This window comes from Haliotis cracherodii, unplaced genomic scaffold, assembly GCF_022045235.1.
Source record: "Haliotis cracherodii isolate W230 unplaced genomic scaffold, xgHalCrac1.p SCAF_2, whole genome shotgun sequence".
NCBI classification, from domain to species: domain Eukaryota; kingdom Metazoa; phylum Mollusca; class Gastropoda; order Lepetellida; family Haliotidae; genus Haliotis; species Haliotis cracherodii.
Window position 1 is genome coordinate 22,517,011 of NW_027266275.1, and position 19,018 is coordinate 22,536,028.

Consider the following 19,018-nt stretch of genomic DNA (forward strand, 5'->3'; position numbering starts at 1 on the left):
TAGTAACAGTTTGCTTAGATAAAAGACCGTTTGTTAGAGGAAGTGTGATATTTTGGTCAACAGGTATCATTTTATGTAAGGCATAACAATAATGTGGTTGATTTTAGATTTGACCCACTCGCGGTCACGCCTCATTAACCGCAACTCCGCCGAGCGCCATCATAGAGACAGCAAGAAGGTAAACAGGTCGCACAGTGACCTCAGTGGTCGACCCAGGGACAAGAGGGATAACTCTAAAAGACATTCTGGTCACTCGCATCAGTCAACCAGTGACAAATCTAGAAGCGACCAGCATTCCAGGCCAAGTTCAGCGGGTCATGTGAAAGTTTCGCAACAAAAATCACAATCTTTAGATTCTTTGAGGGCAGGAGCATATGACAATCCAGCTTTCGAGAATAAAGCTCCCGTGAGAGTGCCTCCATCAGCAGTTTCCCAGCCTCCCGCTACAGACAGCATGAAGTTGCAGGATAAGAAAGGAAAGGGAACAAGACCCCTTTATAATAAAACAGATGATGAAAAGCAAAAACCCAAACCTGTAGAAACCGAGGTTATAACAGACCATTATACGCACGAGGGGTCTGTGTATGCAGTTCCGAATAAACTTGGAATACACAGAGACGAGGCCTATGAGAACCCAATAGTAGCCCGGATGGAGGAAATGATTATAGAAAAAACCGAGGGGACGGGAGACTCTCGGAGGGCGAGTGCCATCAGAACAGAGAGTGTAGCTTCTAGTGCCAGTCAAGTCAAGTCAGGTCACGTGGAACGCACGAGCACACGTGTGGACGATGTGACGGCATCTGTTCCAGTGAATGTGTCAGACAGCTCGATCCACATCACATCCGGGACACGGGAGCGGAAACATCCGGTGACGGGGGAGAGACTGGACTCCGTTGATGGCAGTCTTCATCCACCCCTCAGCGCCACACAGTCGGAGGACCTCGGACCTACAGGTATATAGTAGTTTGTTTCTCATGTTAGTTGTGAAATCTCGGAACAACAGGTATATAGTTGTTTGTTTCTCATGTTGGTTGGGACATCTCGGACCAACAGGTATATAGTTGTTTGTTTCTCATGTTGGTTGGGACATCTCGGATCAACAGGTATATAGTTGTTTGTTTCTCATGTTGGTTGGGACATCTCGAACCAACAGGTATAAAGTTGTTTGTTTCTCATGTTAGTTGTGAAATCTCGGAACAACAGGTATATAGTTGTTTGTTTCTCATGTTGGTTGGGACATCTCGGACCAACAGGTATATAGTTGTTTGTTTCTCATGTTGGTTGGGACATCTCGGACCAACAGGTATAGAGTTGTTTGTTTCTCATGTTGGTTGTGAAATCTCGGACCAACAGGTATAGAGTTGTTTGTTTCTCATGTTGGTTGGGACATCTCGGACCAACAGGTATATAGTTGTTTGTTTCTCATGTTGGTTGGGACATCTCGGATCTAAAGGTGTATAGTAGTTTGTTTCTCATGTTGGTTGGGAGATCTCGTATGTTTTGTCGTGTTGATGGGGACATTAGGGGCGTTAGTCATATTCATAAATGTAAAACCTTCAGTCCCTTTAAATGTTTGACGTAACGATGCTATTTCGCTTTCAACCATATTCAAAGATTAAGTGACATTAATGTAAGTTATTTTAATTCATATCAACGGAGAAGTTAATATCAAAGGATACCCTCGGATGACTAACAGAGCGTCCGCGTCCCGCGTGCTGCTTTAAACATTTATTTACAAAAAGTGAACGGGATTGGGGTCGAGTTCATCTGACTTAGAGTGCCCTCTATGTACCGTTATGTTTAAGCCCACCTGGCACAGGGCAGGTATAAAAAGGTTGAACTGTTTACCTTGAACGTGGATGTGGCTCAAGGAGATGAATAAGTAGATAGCTGCGGCGTCACTCAGGTGTTTCAGAATCACTTACCTAGTCGACATCTCACTGCATTCCTGACATACAACACATGGGATGTGAGCTCCTGTTGACAAACACGGCTTCAATGTCTGCTCAATACATGAGGTTGTTTCCGTTTCCGTTTTTCTGTTAGTATCACTGTGTGGTGTATCCCTGATCAATTTTTTAGCTCCCTGTCGACTTGCCTAACACTACACCATCTATCTCGACTTGCCTAACACTACACCATCTATCTCGACTTGCCTTACACTACACCATCTATCTCGACTTGCCTAACACTACACCATCTATATCGATTTGTCTAACACAATGCCATCTATCCCGACTTGTCTAACACTACACCATCTATCTCTACTTGCCTAACACTTCACCATCTATCTCGACTAGCCTAACACTACACCATCTATATCGATTTGTCTAACACAATGCCATCTATCCCGACTTGTCTAACGCTACACCATCTATCTCGTCTTGCATAACACTACACCATCTATCTCGACTTGCCTAACACTACACCATCTATCTCGACTTGCCTAACACTTCACCATCTATCTCGACTTGCCTAACACTACACCATCTATCTCGACTTGTCTAACACTTCACCATCTATCTCGACTTGCCTAACACTACACCATCTATCTCGACTTGCCTAACACTACACCATCTATCTCGACTTGCCTAACACTTCACCATCTGTCTCGACTTGCCTAACACTACACCATCTATCTCGACTTGCCTAACACTACACCATCTATCTCGACTTGCCTAACACTACACCATCTATCTCGACTTGCCTAACACTACACCATCTATCTCGACTTGTCTAACACTACACCTTCTATTTCGACATGTCTAACACAATGCCATCTATCTCGACTTACCTAACTCTGTGCCATAGATCTCAACTGCTTGCTGAATTCAGATCATATTATTTGCCGAACATTATCGATTACAGTTTATTTATCCCCACAAGATAAATTGACAAGTCCTAAATGTATCAGTACAAACAGTAATATCATAATGATCAAGTTGAAATAATCGATCAAGTTGACTTTTCTAATACTGAATGTTGATGAAGATAACCTGTGGAACATGTCATTACTTTGACATTAAGGCCGACGTTTTGTGGGCATGTAAATGGCTGTAGCTGTGATGGTGTCGATATGCCTATCCCTAAATATTAATTGTTTCCTTTTTTATGTTTTTGCTCCACTATACAAACACTAAACAATGTTCTAGACAAATATTGGAAATAAGGTATTCCATATGCTCATAGCTCAGATTCCAAAACCCTATTCACATCGAGTTGACATGGGGACACATCCCCACAAACCTAGGACTTTGTTAAATATACCGATCACTGACAAAAACACGATCTTCATGCGATATTTGAACAGATAAATAAACTCGCCATTTCGGTATGGAGGCAGTGTGGAGGGGTATAATTACACATTGTCTGAAAACAGTTGCAGTTGTCTCCCCTCCGTATCGGTATTTTGTGTACTGTAGGGACAATCCGTGTTTAACTTACACAGGCCGTAATTTAAGCGACGGGAATTGCAAGGCTCACTAAACCCATAGTTGTCCGACAACCACGCCCAGGATTCACAAACAAATACATCAATACACGCTGATCATCTGAGGTGGGACGGTTACTCATGATCGATAGGAGCTATTGCTGTAATAAATTGCTTTTGTTTTTATCACCGATACATCTGTGGGTTTATGAAACGTGTGGCTTATAGCTGTGTCTGCTATTGAGATTAAATTAGCGATGGGACGGGCGTTCCCAAACTTGGAGTACTGCCCAGGGCGTTATAACGAAATGTTATATGGGAAGGTGATAAAACTTACATTTACCAACAGGTTTTGAAACGCCATTCATGAATAGCGGACTGTCCCTACATTATACTCCTTCTGTCATTGTGTACTGTATAAATCTCCTTACCATGCCGGTATGTGAGACTTTATAGTACTACGCATTGCCATAGGCAGTTTACCGTTAAGTTTCACGTTTAGTGTATTTATACCGCACACAGTTAACTATCATAATTATAAGGACATATTTAAGATTGTGAAACAATAGCAGATTGTATTCAACCTGCTCTAACATAATAATATTTGAAATATTATACTTTCTCCTTTGATGAAATATGTTTGTTTTTTGTTGTTGTTGTTTTTGTTTTGATGTAGAATAGGTCTTCAGCGACCCATGCTTGCCGTAAAAGGTGACTATGCTTGTCGTAAAAGGTGACTATGCTTGTCGTAAAAGGCGACTAACGAGATCGGGTGGTCAGGCTCCTCGCTGACTTGGTTGATGCATGTCATTGATCCCAATTGCGTGGATAGGTACTCATGATGTCAATCACTGGATTGTTTGGTCCAGACTCGATTAGTTACAGACCGCCATCATATAGCTGGAATATTGCTGAGTGCGGCGTTAAACAACAAACAAACAAACAAACATATTCCATCAAAGGAGAAAGTATAATATTTCAAATATTATATTATGTTAGAGCAGGTTGAATAATTATTATAAGTGATTTAAAAGGAACCTAATTTAAATTCAAACAAACTTTTTTTTTATATTCTACCTTGCCTTATGTGACGTAATACGGGTGTGGCCATACTAAACCCCTATTAAAGATAGACAGCAGTTTGAAAGATATAACAATTCTAAATACAGCATGAAGAAGTGTCGTCTGGTCTGTTGTGACTACCAGTGTGTTGTGTACAGGTCGAATGATCAATCTGCCAAGCACTATCGCGTACATAATCGACATTCTTTTTTTGGGGCGTATTACTCAAAGTAATCATCACAGTTATTTTCTCCATGGAGTTAAATTATTGCCAGCGTTAATACCGCGTACAAATATGACAAATATAAAGATGTCAGTTTCTTTGTTTAGACACCATGACAAAAGAAACTACCTGAGGGATACTGTGCGTATGTTCTGCTTGGCTTACAGCTGTCAAAACTCCGTCAGTTACCACGTGGAATCTTTTCTAACATTTCACGTTTTCACTTTTTCACTTTTTACCCAATGTTAAAGATTTGGGAATTCTTGTCAACTTTAAACGTTACCTGACGCTTATTCCACATTACCTGTGTGTACAGCAAACACCATCGTGGGTTCAAGTTTACACGACATTGCGCGAAGCTGGCAAAGAGCGCTCTGATTGGTCAATATTTAACCCTAATTGGTCCATACAAGAGACCCCCTTTGAACTCACTTCTGCCTTAAATTGTCATATTCCCCAAACAACGTAACGTATGCCATTTACGCTGATACTTGATACAGTTGAATCTCCATATTTGACATTGGTTTCATGTATCCCTCAGCTGTCTTCCTGCCCGAAATCTGAATCCGTAATGACTCGTTCGTGATTTGTTTATATAATGTGTTCTTCTAAACCATGTGGCAAGTCTATGACAATACCCACTGCTATTGTCGTATCCGAAATGTTGTATTTTTAGCATCGATATGCTTTAACTAAACGTGAGCCACGTTAGGACTATTGCGTGGGTAGACACGAATTTGCCTAATTGCACTCAAATGTAAAGAGTAAACTATCCCTGGCACACTAGTATAACGAGACTTGTGTCATCGTATTTTTTACCGTCCTCACCAAATGGGAACCGCCTCCGTGGTCTGAGACATGTAACGTCTGCCCGGACTACGGAAGGTCGGGGTTCGATCCTCGGCCGCGTCATACCAAAATATAGTACTTGTTGTTACCCTGAGTGGCGCTCGGCACCTTAAGGGGAAAAATAAAGACTAGTAGGCTCGATGTCAGTATACTCATGTGTTAAACTGCGTATTGTTATTTCAGTGTGCCAGCTGTTTAAGATTGGTCACACACACGTGCATGCACGTCCCTATATAGGTGCAATTATCTTGAACGCAACGTTAAACCCCATTTAAACTCACCTCGCTTTGAAAAATGCACATATCTTAATGGCATATGGTAGAGTAGGACCGCGGTTGCACTTTGCTGTGTCGTTCTAGCAAAGAAATACTTGATCGATATAAAGTCATGTTGCTGTGCTGATTTTGTGAATTAGGCATACGCGTGTGCCCTCGACAATCACGGGGAAGGACAGGACGGAGTGTGTGTAATTAATGATTCACCTTGTTTAAAGGACCCCAGAAAGCAGTTTTAAAGACAGTCCGTTCACACAAAAGGAAAGCAGCAGGATTGAAAATCTATATTTCTCTTATTGTTCAGGCAAGCGAAATTTCTTTTACTGTAACATAACTAAGAATTGCCGACTAAGACATTTACGCCAGGACCAGGACTCCCTTTGAGGGGAGGTAGGGTAGCCTCGTGGTTAAAGCGTTCGCTCGTCACGCCGAAGACCCAGGTTCGATTCCCGACATGGTTACAATGTGTGAAGCCCATTTCTGGTGTCCCCCGCCGTGATATTGCTGGAATATTGCCAAAAGCTCCTCACAGCCCGTCTCCTGGACGGTCGCAATCGGGAAATATGCACAAAGGGACATAACTCATTACCTTTGACCCGTTTATTGGGTTATCTGCTGATCTTGGTAGTGTTATTGTATATTTTACCATCTGGATAAACGAGGTTTCACTGTATATAACATGTGCACAGAATGATAATCAAGGTACCGTTACCTGCTGGAGTCCCCGCTATATACAGCTGACAATTTGCGGAATAAAACCTAGCTTGCCTGCTTATTCTTTGAGGGTAATGAATGAGTGTAGTTTTACGCCACTTTCCAAAGTATTGCAGAAATATCACCGCACCATGTTGAAATGGAGCCTTGGTCAAACTGGTCCCAGTCTCCACCGCCCCAGTATTGTGACTGAGAGAGTGAGTCAATCTCTAACGTCGCATCGGCAATATTTCAGCCATGTAACGACGCTAACGGTATATTCATTTATTAAAAATACTCGCAGTAAGAGATCAAGGTAAATAGAACACTCAATGTGAAACAAACTACTTGAAACTAGATAGATAAAGTTAAAACATCAAGACAAATATATGTACTATGATAATCATGACAAAAGCATGTAATTTCCTTAAGATATTTCAAAATATCGTTTATGAATATGATATGTATGTACAATGATTTCTGCTTCAGGGAACCAGGTGACGGCTGAGGCGTTCCAGTTCTTGGATAACTACATAGGGTCTGACGACGAAGGGGTGGAAAGCCCACCTGTCTCCCCCGGTCCAAGAGGAGATTTCTCAGGTAGGTTGTCCCCCGTTATTGCGCTCTAAAATGAATGGGAGTGTGTGCCGCAATTTGATTGGTTAAAAAACGTTGTTAAATGGGATTGGATTCCGGAAATCTTCTGGACTTTTTATTGGGTTTTCAATCCGAAAAAAGCACGTGCCATTCGAAGTTGATTCCGCACATTATATAAGTTTTTTATACGCAGTATTTATCAGAAAAACTTTGATGCTTTACTCTCCACATTCTGCTGACCATTCGTGTTCAGTTATCAGGGAAGCAAATCCGTTCATCCATTGTATCATTGCCGGTTCCAAATGATATTTCCTGGGATCAAATACCCAATAACACGCGCAAATCCGAAATCCGATGTCGATTCTTCAGGGCGCCTCAAAGCAACAACTTTCCATATATCGGGTTATGTGCGAAAACCGAAAATGGTGCTTATTGGGTCCTACTTCATGTGAAATCATTGAATGTGTACGGTATTACTGACATGGGTAAAACACGGTTGGAGTGTATGGAATTACAGGGGTCTGAGCCTAACCACATACAGAAAACCATAATTTGAATGTTTGTCTGATCATATAAGCCCTCAGGTGAGATTCACATGATTATAGATGACTTGATTAAAGTTTTGTCTGTTATATTCGCTGGTTTCTCAAGGGAAAATGATGTCTGCCCATTAACCGACTTCCAATTACTGTATGGTCGTGTCAAGGACCTCTTCACATAACCAAGCGCCTCCTCCTATACATTGTATATAGAACACTGGTTCCACACCACTGTTAACATAGGTGCGCGCAGCTGTGTCATTAGCCAATAACAGTTCACACCCCGCTGCCTGGTGAAGCCACTCTGGGTAGATCTACACCCCCCTTCCCCAGATTGAAGTATGCAAGGCATCTAGCGTGTCAAATGACCTAATAAACCACAGATACAATTTTCGGGAAAGTTTAGATGCTCTCTGAATAAGCGGGAGAGAAGCGGGTGTTGACCTCAATAGACAAAGCTGTTTAGTTTACCTTTCGTGTATGTAACGAAATGTAAAGTGTTTACATATTGAAAGTATTACACGGTTAGTCGTTGGAGTGTTTTTCGACTAAAGTGAAGGTTTATCCAGGAACAAGTTCTATCACTCTTGCATGAAAACAAACTAAACGAAGTGGGTGAGGATGAAAATAACTTCTGTTCAGTGAGTCCTCGTGAATTTCGGCCATAACACCCCGCGCGTCACGACGTCGGTAGACCTACATTTAGTCCCAGAACTAAACGTATCGTATTTAAAAATATGTAGCTACGAAAAATAAAACATAAAATCCAAATGGAACCTAGAACAATTCTTAATTAGTTTACACTTACCAACTTTAGACTACTTATTTTCTAAATTTATTCTCAACTTTCTCGGAGACAGACTACGAACTACGAAATATTCGACAACTGTTTTACTGTACATCTATTTGGCTACAAGTATTCATTTCTGAAGTTTCTTCTGCACGAAAATCCATACATGTATGTGTTTAAGGATCCACTGCACAAAAGTGTCATGTAGGTACTGGTGCTTAACCATATATCATGAAACTCAAGGTGGAGATTCCCATTCCCAATGATCAAAGTCTGAGATTTACCGCTTGGCAATACCGAATTGTATTCACCTTCAAACAAATGTATCCTCCACCGACCCTGCCCTATTTTGCCAACATTCCCCAGCAACCGCAGCGACTGTCGACGTCCTGTGGGGAGGGCTAAACAAGCCCGACAATAAATCTATCATCTGTCCTGTACAGAGGAGCTGCTCTCGTCATACCTGGTCCAACAAATCATTCCCTGAAACAAAAGTCAAGCTTTATCACGACCCAAACCCTGCCCTGACCAACGTCTGGTCATACCCAACTTGACCAACCTGTTGCCAAGCAACACGGCGCGCAGGTCACGAACTCAGATGCATTTGAACGTCTGATCAGGACAGTCATGTTTTCGCCCATTTCTATTTTTGCTTCCTCCCTCATAATAATTAAGACCATTTCTACGTTTTGGTTATTGTTTATTCGAGTTACCTTATTTCATGGTTATGCATATCGGAAAGTAAATACCGCGGAAAGATCAGAATAAGTTGGGTGAGAAGGTGAATCTTCCTTGAATGTAGTTGCTATGTTGTGAAATGTGAATTGAGTAGGTATTTCGGTTATGGCGATGTACGTGTTGTGTGTATGGCTGCATGCATTCTGTCACCCTACACGGGTGTCAAGAGAGCGGGGGACAAAAGAAGCCGCTCGCTCACTGCTCCTTCCAACACAGACAGTGAAAGGGCGAAACTAGGTGGTACATAAAGGTACGCGAGACCGCCATATTTACACTGACGTGACTGCCTACAGTTCTTCTTTGAGTCCGAAGGATTAAAGAATTTCATGATAAAAGGTCGATTTAAATCTCTTAAAAAGAACCGTGTAGCTTTATTTCATACAGTGCCCCAGTTTCATGTAAGTATTTTGTTATGTAAGTCACGATATATGAAAGCCTAGGGTATTTCAAAAATGTCGTTCCACTCCCAAAATAATGAGAGCGTATATACAATGTGAATTTAATAGACAGGTTGACAGATGGCAGACGATGAGTAATTGTTGTCTGTTGCAGTGAAATAGAGTATTGTACTAATGAAAATTATTCATGAACATCATAGAAATATGTCCTTTCTTCAACTAAAACATTGCTATAAAAATATAGTCATATTTGTATTGGGGGCAGTCGGGTAGCCTAGTGGTTAAAGCGTTTGCACGTCACGTCGAAGACCCGGGTTCGATTCCCGACATGGGTACAATGTGTGAAGCCCATTTCTGGTGTCCCCCGCCGTGATATTGCTGAAATATTGCTAAAAGCGGCGTATTATAAAACCATACTCACCCACTCATATTTTTATTGCATTTTATTCAATATTTTTAAAATGCTGTTAAAGTCCATTATAACCTTCCACCAAGTATGCTATTTAACATTTGGACGTCAATATTTTATGAATGAACCCAACTACGCTCTTTGTTGACTTGTCTCAAACCCGTTCCTTCTTGACAATGATCGGACAATATTTATCCGCATATTTCCCACTTCCTTTTTTTTTAAATATTCGATTCTTCAATCCTTTTTGTTCGTTTCTTGTCAATACATTCATTCTTCAGGAAGGAATATTGTTTATTTTTAAGATCCTTAATTTGCAAAAATATTCGTGTGAAATGTGTGAATGTGTGATCAGGTTTCAGCGAAATGCAGACCTGGGGAAACAATAGCCAGATACTGCCATCATTCAGCGGTCAGATCGCAATAATTTGCTCCGTATATCAATCAGTGTCGAGACGCAGTATTTGTGTCCGAAATCCAGACTTGTTTACTGAATCATGACAACAACATGACATCAAAGAGTGTAAACAGATAATTCGGTCCTGTCCAACGACTCCTTTTAGAGAATTCCTTTGATCTGTAATAACCCCATCTCCGCAACACATACGTTAGCAGGCGAAACATATAACCTACTTTCGAAACAAATGAAACGACTCCATATTATTTGCGTTTTGTTTCTATGACAACGGATTAAAAATATTTAATAAAATTATAAATAAATGTAGATTTATGCAAGAAAATGAAAATGTCATACGATTAAGTGCGTGTTGCTTAGATTGTGTATTATTTCAGGAATTCTCATTACGCCTTTTACTGTCATTGTAAACAAAATTAATGTTGTATGTTGCAGGTTATTAAGCCCTCCAGTTATCTGGCAGCACGGAGTGTTGCAAGGCAGCTGTTGCCGATATCACGTGACCCACATCTATAAATGATGTTGTCATTGGGAAAAGTGTCCCGTTACAGGGACGACATGGTTGCCTGGCAACAATGTGAGAACGAACGGAATTGATTGGCTGTTTCTGGTCCCAGCACTGGATGGTGACATAACGCTTCAAAGAAAGCGTGCTTCACAGATTGAAAACAGCGGAAATGTGAAGACGAGGACAAGGTGGTTTCCTGAGGGGACTACATAGGTTATACATGGAGCTATCTTACTCTCTCCCTGTATGGTTAGAATACACATTAATGGAGAATGTCAGTTTGGAATGTGCGAAGAAAATGTGTCGGTTCACAAATATATATAAAAAATGTAAACTACCACAATTGGTCACTAATGCTTTATTCCAAATAAAAACTATATCATGAAAACAAGCTTGCCCATCTATATAAAAAAACAACCCTGGTCCATTGTTCTGAGTCAGTCTCTCCATACGACGACCGTCACAGAAAAAAAACACTTTTACATCTACGACGAATATCAGTCATCGGTTCACATTTACCGAAATGAGAAGTTCCCATTTTCGAAATTATTCAAAGTGGCACGTAACGGTGTTATGTTGTTATGGCGTACAAATTGATGGTGCAGTTGACGTGAAAGATGTGCAATCATCACGTTGGCTGTAACTTTATATTAAGATGTAAGTTCATTGTATTGAGGGAAGCTATGGTCCATAGAAGCCCGCAAAAATCAAAAGTAGTTTCACAAAAAGTCAATTAGTTGATTTGTTGCCGTGTGTCAACTGAACGACGTTCTTTGGAAAAGATGATACGTAATGATGTAATGTTTGACAATAGTAACATATATATATGTATATGTCCATGAAGTTATTTATCACATTCGTATAGAAATCATTGTTGTATTTGACTGCAGTCAAATAGAGAACCAGATGTTATTATTTGGAAATTGTTTGTACATTACGTATTTGCTATTTAACTGGACGTGGAAACACCATGGTTGTCTGGTTTGATTTTCGAAGTCACGGCTTTAGAATACAACTTTCTATCTTGGCCGGTAAAAGGCATTTCCTTTCGTGTCCAACTCGTGTTATTCCGGGACAAGCCGAATAGCAGGTTACGGAAAGGGGCGAGTGCTAACGAATGAGGCATTTCGCCACCCTTCTAAAAATAGTCAAAATGACGTTGACTTGATAACCACGACAAAAGCTATTATTTTTTGATGTAATGAGAAACCGTCTTCCATTAATGCTGGTTAAGTTTGTTTCAATTGTTCATCAAATCCGTGTTGCATAATTACTCAAATTGGTTGTTTGTTGATGCGTGTGTACATTTCCATTTGACAACCTGTACATACAATGTAAATTTGTCAACCAATCTAGGGCCCATGTCCCATCCCTATATTTTTTGTCAGGTTCATACAACCCATCTGACCGATGATTGTTATACTCCCGAATATCTACAGATCAGCCTATCCTATGTAAGTCAGCATCACCAGATGACCTAATTCAGGAGCCCAAGTGATGGTAGTATCCCAGTATACGTTAATGTGCAATAGTGCTAAAGTGACATATGACTCTAATTATGTTTTTGACTGTCACATCGGGTGAAACTAGACGTATGGTGCACAGCAGGGGCTGGACACTCGACCAATATCCCTTTGTCGTGAAGAGTTGCGTCCCTTGTTCCACCGGGAACCGCTGGTCGAGTGTTCGAGAAAACAGTTTAAGAGCTGTACCACCATGCCCATGCCCATTCTGGTGGGTTTTACCACATCAGTAACGATCTATGATCTGCTTCACGCCGTACTGTAACTGAGAAATGTTTCAAAGAGGCGTTAGATATCTACTCACTCGGTGATGTGATTTTTTTTTCTGAAAGAGTGTATTCCGTAGAAATGTACTTAAACATGTCATGTCAAATAGATTTGAGTATTGGTGTGTCTATGGCACAAGATACACATACTACTGTATATTCCAATTTATGAAATACGCGTATACCTTAGATCTGCACTGACAATGTACGTATGCATTGTACCAGTCTATTTAACTAAGCTATCGTGACAACTAGTCCTACCCATAGCACTGTAACCCATATACAACACTATGACGGATAGTCTGAATGGTGTGCGTCGGCTGCAGACTCGGCTGTCTTCAGCTGTATACATCCGTCAATCCTCACCTGTACATAGGTCTCCACTGAGATTATACCTTCCATTCCCAGCATTTAATCAAAGTATTCTGGTTGTCCTCGGGTACATCATTATCCCATATACCCGAAACCGACATTTTTCTATTATTTTTTAATATCATGAAATAAACCATTGCGACCAATATAATAATTTGTGTTGTTTGTGTTCGTTTGTTTGAAGGGAGGGTTGTTTACGTGAAATATACAACAAAAAGGCTTACTTCATGAGTACACAAAAAATGTAAGCCCATTCAGAGTTCAAAACAAGCTTTTCCTCTGTGCACGTGCGTGCGTGGGACAGATGTGTCTTCAGCCGATAGTTTTAAGGATATGATATGCAACCCATAGCCAAAGAAATTAATTCTACAATTTCAGAAATAATAATCACGGATTATTTCGCACAACGGTGGCCAATCCGTGTCAACACATTGATATTCTTTGACTGCGATTTGCTGCGAAGGATGAAAATCACAGTTAATAAATAGATCATACTCAATAAAGAGTAGATATTGAAATCCATTAAGTTTGAGATTTAGAGATAATTTTAAGGTGTAGCTTGACCACAATATATAACCTAGTGTACCGCAATGAAGTGCCTACGTCCAAATGAAACTATTGTCGGTCACAGAAAGATTTTAAAATGACTCTCTAGGTAGTGTGTTGATAGTTCTAACAATACATCTTAAAGTAGCCTGAAAACTAAAATTTGAATCTCTCGTCAACACTGAGTTGTCTCCCTTGATTGTCTTGACGTAGGCTTACGATGGTCATAGCGCTAAGATATCTTTGTGCAAGTGGACTCTGGAAGTTGTGTGGAATTAAGAAGCCTACAGTATCTGTCGAGCAAGACAGGGTTGACTTGTGGACTCTTTGTATGTGACGTGTCGGCACATAAATACCGAGCACGGGCCTGGGTGTGAACGGACTTACCTAGATATCCCACAGGGGAGGGATCACACAGGTATGTGTGGATAGATAGAGAAGACGCATTATGTAGTGTAGAAATGTAACCTATATTGAAGGTAGTGAATTCAGCTGCTATTTTATTACGTAGTGAGTGAGTGAGTGAGTGATATTCCAATGAATTGTTGACCAAATTAAGGACAAGAAACAAAGTCTTTTGTGGAGATGATTTATTTAGGAAGAAAACTAGTAACAGCTGTTATTGTTACTGTCGGTATATCGGTGCATATGCTTTGGTTACCCTTTGATAACACGAATATAAACAAACCAAACATTTGAGAACAATGTCAAGACATGCCGTATTTCCTCTATTAAACGCCGGGCATCTAATAAACTGACGTCCAAAAGAAACTTTACCAGAGTTTGAAATCACTCTTGATCAAAAACAACAAAACATACATGCATGAAGTAAAGTGTATTGAGAAGATCAATATATCAACATAATCAACACTGAAAATGACAATCATACCGCGACCGAGAATGACGTCAGAGCCCCCCAAAGTTGGGTGTGGTACAAAACTCGAGCTTTCAGAATCATGGACAATAGGCAGAGTACATAAACAATCGCTCACAGTCAATAACTCGCATTAGTAGCGTTAGTGACCACCAAATGCCTCAATACACGCAAAATATCTTCGACGCACAGAAACAGTCAGTCGTCTGATGAGGTCACGTTGGATTTGACGCCATTCTTCTTAGAGGGCCAAGATCAGTTCTTGTCGGTTGGCTGGAGAGTGTGGTCGTTGTCGAACACGAGGATCCAACAAGTCCCAGAGGTGTTCTATGGGGGACATGTCGGGTGAGCGTGCAGGCCACGGCAGGCCGTTGACGTTGTTGGCTGCCTGGAAGTGACAATTCTGGCTGTATGGGCTCTAGCGTTGTCATGCTGATATATGACACCACGTGGCTGCTGTTGGAATATTGGTAGGACAACTGGAAGAAGAATGTTATCCATGTAAAGCTGAGCTGTCAAGTTTCCGTCAACGATGACCAGCGGTGTCCTCTCCTGCCCACAGATCCCTCCCCACACAATGGCACTCCCTCCACCATATGGTACGACCTCCTGCACGCAACACGCCGCCGTTCGTTCACCCCTTCGGTGGTAAACACGTTGTCTTCCATCAGCCCTAAACACACAGAATCGACTTTCGTCAGTGAAGACAACCCTTTGCCAGTCACGTCGTTGCCAACGTCGCACAGTCCGGGTCCATCTCAATCGCAGACGACGATGTTGCGCTGTCCATAGCTCTGTATGGTCTAAAAGCCCTGATTCCATGAGCCCTAAGTCTCCTGGCCACTGTCTGTCGACTAACCCTGTGACCTAAGGCATTTGTCGCCGATGACGTCACTGTCAGGAAGCGATTTCGGAGGTGCAAGGTACGCAAGTACCGGTCATCATGGGGCGTGGTCACCCTGGGTCTGCCTGTTCTTGGCCTGTCAGCGGTCCGCCCTGTCTGTCTGTAACGTTGCATCAAGTTGGTAACGGCAACACGGGAGCAACCGAAGGTTCGTGCAATATGGGCGTGGGTGGCTCCCATCTGTACCATACCCAAGGCTCGTTCACGTTGTTCGACTGTGAGTCGTGGCATTTCTTCTTCTGTTTTTTATCACTGTGGATGTCTGACTTGCCGTTGCAATCGTTTTATACCCTTACCCGCACGTGCATTTGCAGTTGTCCGTGGTGCACATGTTTTTCACTTTTTCGCGTGTTATCTCGCAAACATGTAACAGACGATGACAATTTTCTGCATACACTATTGTTGTATTTAGGTTATGTGTTTTAGATAGACTTCATCGAAAAAAAAATTATACTTTGTCTGAAATTTATATTTTCAGTTGGTAAAGTTTCTTTTGGACGTCAGTTTAGAAGCCGGGTCAATTGTTCAGTGCAAACAATAGACGCCGGGTCGATCAATTGATACAACGGGACATTCGTGGTCATAGTGAAATGAGGGTATTAATAGAAGCCGGGCCTCTAATTGACGCCGGGTCAAAGGCTTGTCCGAAATAAATAGAAGCCCGGGCGTCTAATAGAGGAAATACGGTAGTTGACGGCGAACAACGCAGAGCCCAGTTTCGCAAAGCGAGGTTAGCGCTGCGACTCGGCAACATTTGTTTATCACATAGACTTACGAGAGTCGTAGTGTTAAGATTTCTTTGTGAACAGGGGCCCCGGTAGTTGGAATCTAAATGCAATAGAAATTGACTACAGTAAAATAGCTCAACGCAGGAATCCGAAGGTCTGAATAAAATTCTAAACAACCAAATACCTTATTCGATATATATAATAATACCAGGAGTGATCTGCGATCACAAAAAATGTTAGATGAGTCATCAAAGCTAAGTATTGCTCCGCTATCCGATCAACAGGACGTTATCGCATAGGTTGGTGTTCCTTCTTTGGTAACGTTCTCGGGAGTCCGGAGACGGTGGGGTAGCCTCGAGGTTAAAGCTTTTGCTCGTCACGCCGAAGACACGGGTTCGATTCCCCACATGGGTAGAATGTGTGAAGCACATCTCTGGTTTACCACGCCGTGATATTGCTGGAATATTGCTAAAAGCGGCGTAAAACCATACTCACTCACTCACATTAAACAATATCGCTAAAAGTTGTATATGTCCTGTTCCCAAACCATATTCCTTTCGTTCACCAAATACTTCGGCTGAAAATATATTTTGAAAGTTGAGAACCTGTAAACGCGAAGAAGTCGAGTTTATTGCCTCTGTCGCTGTAACTATAACACGGCTCGATTCGTTCCAGGTAAAAGGCCCTACAGTATTTGAGATAAGGAAATGCAGTAAACCGGCAATTGTCGTTTCCAATGAATCTGGTTCACAAAATCATGCATCAACAACTCTGCAAAAGTTGATAATAATGATAACACATATATTACAAAAATAATAAATAAATATAAATAACAAAAATAACTAATTCTTATCAAATACAGACACTTTTAATGTGTGTAAACTGATGGACAAAAGGCAATGACAAATTTGATTTGATCAGCTCAAGGATTGCTCTTCATATGATTGAGGTTAAAATATGGTACTTGTTGGCACTCGGCATGAATGTGATGAAACAAGCACTGCTCGGCTCGGAGTCAGTGGGTACCCACGTTATATTGCGATATGGTATCTCAGTGGGCTACCACACACGCACGCACGCATGCATGCTCGTTGCTGTAATTGTCAACACGACGTTAAGCCCCATTTCACCTCCCCCTAACGATTGATGATGAAACAATACACCATTGGCAAAAAATCCACTTGACATAATTAAGAAATAAACTACGAGTGGGAAATGTTTATCATACAATAAAACACTGCGTGGAGAATATACCATGACGGGTGCAGTGGTTTATTCTCCCTGTAGTATTTTCGTGTACGATAAACAACTACCACGAGTCTATTATTTCTTATATGAAATGTCAATTTTATGTACAGCCTCTTGGGGATGTTACTAAAATGTCCAAGCATTAAAACAATTTACTCGTATTTAAATACACGTCATACCAAATGACGGTATGAGATGGTACTTGTTGTTACCCTGTCTGGCGCTCGGCATTAAGGGGCTAAAACAAGGACTGGTCGGCTCGGAGTCAGTATACTGTGTCTGAGTGGGGTTTTCATGTTAAACTGCGGCATGGTATCTCAGTTAGCACTATAAATCGGCATTAGTCTGGACTAGTACAAGCAGCCACACACACGTGCATGCACGTCGCTATATAAGAGCAATAATCTTGGACGCAACGTTAAACCCCCCTCACCTCACCTCTTCATGAGCAAAACTGTCACTTACCCATCCAACCTCTCAATGTGATTTACCTCGTTCTGTTTTATCCTGCTTGCAATTGTTTCATTCCAAAACACTGATGTGTGTTCTTACCTAATTGTGTCCACATTCCCCTCTGACTACGTAACGTCTGAAACACCATGCTCTGTCAAGTATCTAATCGCTCAAAAACACTGTCTTCTCCTTCACTATGCTCAATGGGGACTTTAAACAGTTTCTATTTACCAAATCTTTGTTGTAAACCACATCCTTGCTGATAAGGTATAATCGGTAAATGGTGGTGTCATAACTTCTCATGATGGCAGTAACAGCATAATGAAATTTTGTTGTTGAACGCTGCACTCAGCAATATTCCAGCCATATGACGGCCGTCTGTAAATATAATCGAGTCTGGACCAGAAAATCCAGTCATTGACACCATGAGCATCGATCTACGCCACTGGGATGCGATGACATGCACCAACCAAGACAGCGAGCCTGACCACCCGATCAAGTTAGTCGCCTCTTACGACAAGCATAGTCGCCTTTCATAGGTTGCTGAAGACCTATTCTACCCCGGGTCTTCATGGATTATTTGAGATTACTCATGCTATCAGTAAACCTTAAACTGCTACTGCATGATAAAATATTACGTGATAATATTGCTAGGAAAAGTGAAATTATGTCTTTTAGAAGACAAAAAAAATATTAACAAATCCTGAATTCATACAGAGACCATATATACCATATGCTCTCTGGTTTATAGTAATGTGAAAGCAATTAACATAATCAGCTTTTTAACAGCAAGAATATTAAAAGGGGCTACAAGGAACCGTAAGCAGATAAGCATATCTTCGCATTTTAAAAGCACAGATCTAAACTAACAATCTAAAAGAACAATGACTTCAGGGTGTGAAATTGAATGGTACATTTGCACATTCATAAAAGTTGTACATAAATGTCCAAATATTAACCAAAGTAAGGTTTTCGACATAAACATACCTTTGCTATTTCCTGTTATTCACTACTCATGTGCCACAGAAAACTGCGTTCGACTTTTAGGTTTCACGTTTTTAATATCACGAGTTTTGCAGATTTAGACACATGGTGTTATTGTTTGTTGACAGAGACACTGTGTCTGTTTTTCACCGATGTTGTCCGATTATTTATGGCGATTAGAGTTATCTTCTCAT

At 41.1% G+C, this 19,018-nt stretch overlaps 1 protein-coding gene across 2 annotated transcripts in view; it reads left to right on the top strand.

The window, feature by feature from the left end:
• LOC139467423 (uncharacterized) overlaps positions 1-13,225 on the top strand; it is a 46,135-nt gene extending 32,910 nt beyond the window's left edge. For both annotated transcript variants that reach the window (XM_071248986.1, XM_071248987.1), the window contains exons 5-7: positions 108-953; positions 7,022-7,132; positions 10,854-13,225. In XM_071248986.1, the coding sequence (XP_071105087.1) occupies positions 108-953; positions 7,022-7,132; positions 10,854-10,861 (965 nt within the window). In that variant the 3' untranslated portion in view covers positions 10,862-13,225. The remainder of the gene's footprint in view (positions 1-107; positions 954-7,021; positions 7,133-10,853) is intronic.
• The last annotated feature ends 5,793 nt before the right edge of the window (positions 13,226-19,018 follow it).